Source organism: Eurypyga helias, unplaced genomic scaffold (genome assembly GCF_000690775.1).
Source record: "Eurypyga helias isolate BGI_N326 unplaced genomic scaffold, ASM69077v1 scaffold21810, whole genome shotgun sequence".
NCBI classification, from domain to species: domain Eukaryota; kingdom Metazoa; phylum Chordata; class Aves; order Eurypygiformes; family Eurypygidae; genus Eurypyga; species Eurypyga helias.
Genome location: NW_010224053.1, coordinates 7,733 through 8,589, shown reverse-complemented (window position 1 = coordinate 8,589; position 857 = coordinate 7,733). Strand labels below are relative to the sequence as shown.

Below are 857 nucleotides of genomic sequence, written 5' to 3'. Positions count from 1 at the left end.
GTAGCAGTGGGGCTGGGTGGCAGAGCTGGCGTTGATCCAAGGGTCTTTCTCCTGTGTCCTCGGCAGGGCGGTGACCGACAGCATTAACCAGCTGATCACCATGTGCACCCAGCAGGCACCGGGCCAGAAGGAGTGTGACAATGCCCTGCGGGAACTGGAGGTGAGAAGCCACTTGCCGAAGTGCGGAAGGGCTGAGATGGGTGCTAAGGTGGTGGGGAGGGGAAGTGGTGCCCCACATGAGGGGTAGGAGGGAGCAAAGAGGAGTGGTAAGTGGAGGGTGTGGAGCCTTCCCCTGGGTCTGACACCTGCATCCCTGCAGACGGTGAAGGAGCTGTTGGAGAACCCTACGCAGACCGTCAATGACATGTCCTACTTCAACTGCCTCGACAGCGTTATGGAGAACTCCAAGGTGAGCCCTGAGCTGGGAGAGGAGGTTTGGGGAAGGACAGGGAGGGCTTGGGAAGGATGTGGGGGCAAAGGGAAAGGCGGTTCCTCCCCGGCTGATGAAGCACGGTGAGCTGTGAGATGGTCCCCATAAGCACTGGGTGGTCTCCTGCAGGTGCTGGGCGAGTCCATGGCTGGCATCTCCCAGAACGCCAAGAACAGCAAACTGCCTGAGTTTGGCGACTCCATCAGTGCCGCTTCCAAAGCTCTCTGCGGGCTGACGGAGGCAGCTGCCCAGGTGAGACACGCTCAGCAACCCTGAACATTATCCCTACCACACCCCTCCCCTGCCACTCCATGCCTGGCTCCACGGGATGGGGCTACCAGCCTCCTCTGCAACCCATGCCTGCTCTGAGCTGCCCCAGTGTGTGCACACACTCTCACCGCCTCTCTCGTGCTCCTAGGCTGCCTAC

At 60.9% G+C, this 857-nt stretch overlaps 1 protein-coding gene across 1 annotated transcript in view; it reads left to right on the top strand.

Moving 5' to 3' along the window:
- Positions 1 to 66: 66 nt before the first annotated feature.
- Positions 67 to 857, top strand: part of LOC104516089 (talin-1-like) — a gene marked incomplete at both ends in the record, with an annotated part of 6,849 nt that continues 6,058 nt past the window's right edge. The window contains 4 exon segments of the mRNA XM_010160302.1: positions 67 to 160; positions 320 to 409; positions 560 to 682; positions 849 to 857. The exon segment at positions 849 to 857 is cut by the window's right edge and continues 135 nt beyond it. Of these exon segments, the coding sequence (XP_010158604.1) occupies positions 67 to 160; positions 320 to 409; positions 560 to 682; positions 849 to 857 (316 nt within the window).